Below are 2,182 nucleotides of genomic sequence, written 5' to 3' on the forward strand. Positions count from 1 at the left end.
TTCCTGATATAAATTACTATGAATTTGATATGGTAATTAATACTGAGACACTAATTTGGGCAAAAAGCACTAATGACTTGTTTAAGACTTGAATCTTACAGCTGAGGACTTGCAACTCGATTTGGACTTGCCTGTCTTGACTCGGGACTTGACTCGAGACTTGAATGCAAAGACTTGAGACTTACTTGTGACTTGCAAAACAATGACTTGGTCCCACCTCTGTAACAGGCTAATGTAAAAACAAACACGGTAATGATAAACATGATGATATAGGTCTTGAATATATTCATGTATCATATGACATTGTGGTAATTTTTGGTATTAAGTACTTTTTCGTGTTTCGGTTATTTGTTTGGAAAATGCCTTTACCTGAGTTTCTTAATCTCTTAATCATTTTCTTCTTTATCACTGACAAACGGTAGGACACGTTCGGGCTTCTTTTCAACGGATAAGTAAATATTTCTACTTTATCTACTGTTTTTGTACTTTGTATTCGTTTCGCCTTATAGTTTTAGCGCTTCAAGTAATTAAATGCCTATATGAACTGTCTAAACGATTCTGACTGAATCGCGAATCATTCACACCGTTACTAACCGGCTAATGATTCATGAAATAGAACCGATTCAATCGAGCATCAAACGCTAGCTTCCTTGATACTTTAGGGTGGAAGTAGATTTACTTTTGGATAAATGAATAATTTATATGACCAAAATCAATTATACAGCTACATTATTTAGCTACAGGTTTTATATTATTATCTTTAATAATTTAGTATTACATGGACATTTGGCAGTCAATTAAACGTTTTGTTTTTTTTATAAGTTTTGTTTAGCAGTCATGTAACGCAATGACAACTTAAGTATAATATTACTTACTGTAAAGTGTATTTGAGGATATCTCACTATCCACACTAGACAGCATTAGAAACTAACACGCATAATAAATGCATACTAATCTCACTGTTAGTTGTTTCTATGATCCGCTAGGTGGCAGTAAGCACGTATTTGAAGTACGAAATGAAAAAGAAAACCACAGAAAGACGGTAGAGAGGGTCGTATTATCACTTTTGTATTTGTGAGTAAATGATACGCGTTTAATTCGATCAAACATGAATCAGGAGAAGTATCCGCGATCATCCATTGAGGATGATTTTAATTATGGCACGAACGTCGCGACGGCGAGCGTCCATATCCGGATGGGTGAGTCGCAATTTACATGTATTTAAAGGCCTTTTGTGTCTACGTAATCAGTAATACAGTCTACATAACAACACTGCGTGGAAATGAATAACATGTAAAACAGCTGGAGTGGGAACCCTGTTTCATTTCAATTATTTATTTCACCTTGTTTCTTTATGAGGTCCAGGTAAACAGGAGACATATGGCGCAAATGTGAAATCAGCTGTCATGAGTCAGTCTGCCATGAAGCTCATTAATTTCTTTGCATTGCAGTTATTTGCAATGTTCAGATTTAATGGAGTATGTGTGCTATTCTTCTAATTGGGCATTAAGAGCAAACTCCTTAGATTTAGCTTAATTTCTGCCATTAGTTGAGATGAAGCTCCTCAAGACACCTATTGTATAGCCTACCAGTCTGTCATAAGGCTCATTATTGATTTTTTCAAATGTAACTATTAGTGTGAGGTTTAGTGTAAATGGTAGACATATTGTTTGAGAATGTAAATAAACCCAGTGAAGCCAAACAACAAACCAAACATCTTGTGTTTCATTTTATTAAATGTAATATATGTATGATTGAAGAGTTTATGCTCAAGTGTTATTTCTCTTTAGATTTCCTCCGCAAGGTCTACACCATCCTGTCACTGCAGATTATCGTCACCACTGCTGTATCTGCCCTTTTCATGCTCTGTAACCCCATTAAAAACTTTGTGCACGAAAGGTAAGAGCACATCCTCCGCTGTAGGTTCACCACATCATTGTGGCTGTTAAATGGTACAAACTGCACGTTAATCTATGTCAATATATTAATGTGATGCACTGTGTTAATTTTTCAGTCCCTCGCTGGTTTTGATATCTGCTATCGGGTCCCTTATCCTGCTCCTTGCCTTGGCTGTGTACCGTCACCAGCACCCCATCAATCTTTACTTGCTGCTTGGATTTGTGAGTATGCCACAAAAATGTATATATATATATATATATATATATATATATACAGTGGGTAC

The 2,182-nt window shown here is 35.8% G+C and overlaps 1 protein-coding gene across 1 annotated transcript in view; it reads left to right on the forward strand.

Moving 5' to 3' along the window:
* The first annotated feature begins 1,018 nt into the window (after positions 1-1,018).
* The window catches only part of LOC107655596 (protein lifeguard 4-like), a 6,941-nt gene continuing 5,777 nt past the window's right edge, over positions 1,019-2,182 (forward strand). The window contains exons 1-3 of the mRNA XM_016443141.1: positions 1,019-1,199; positions 1,791-1,899; positions 2,015-2,120. Coding sequence (XP_016298627.1) covers positions 1,109-1,199; positions 1,791-1,899; positions 2,015-2,120 — 306 coding nt within the window. The 5' untranslated portion in view covers positions 1,019-1,108. The remainder of the gene's footprint in view (positions 1,200-1,790; positions 1,900-2,014; positions 2,121-2,182) is intronic.

This window comes from Sinocyclocheilus anshuiensis, unplaced genomic scaffold (assembly GCF_001515605.1).
Source record: "Sinocyclocheilus anshuiensis isolate Anshui unplaced genomic scaffold, SAMN03320099.WGS_v1.1 scaffold916, whole genome shotgun sequence".
In the NCBI taxonomy this organism is placed as follows: domain Eukaryota; kingdom Metazoa; phylum Chordata; class Actinopteri; order Cypriniformes; family Cyprinidae; genus Sinocyclocheilus; species Sinocyclocheilus anshuiensis.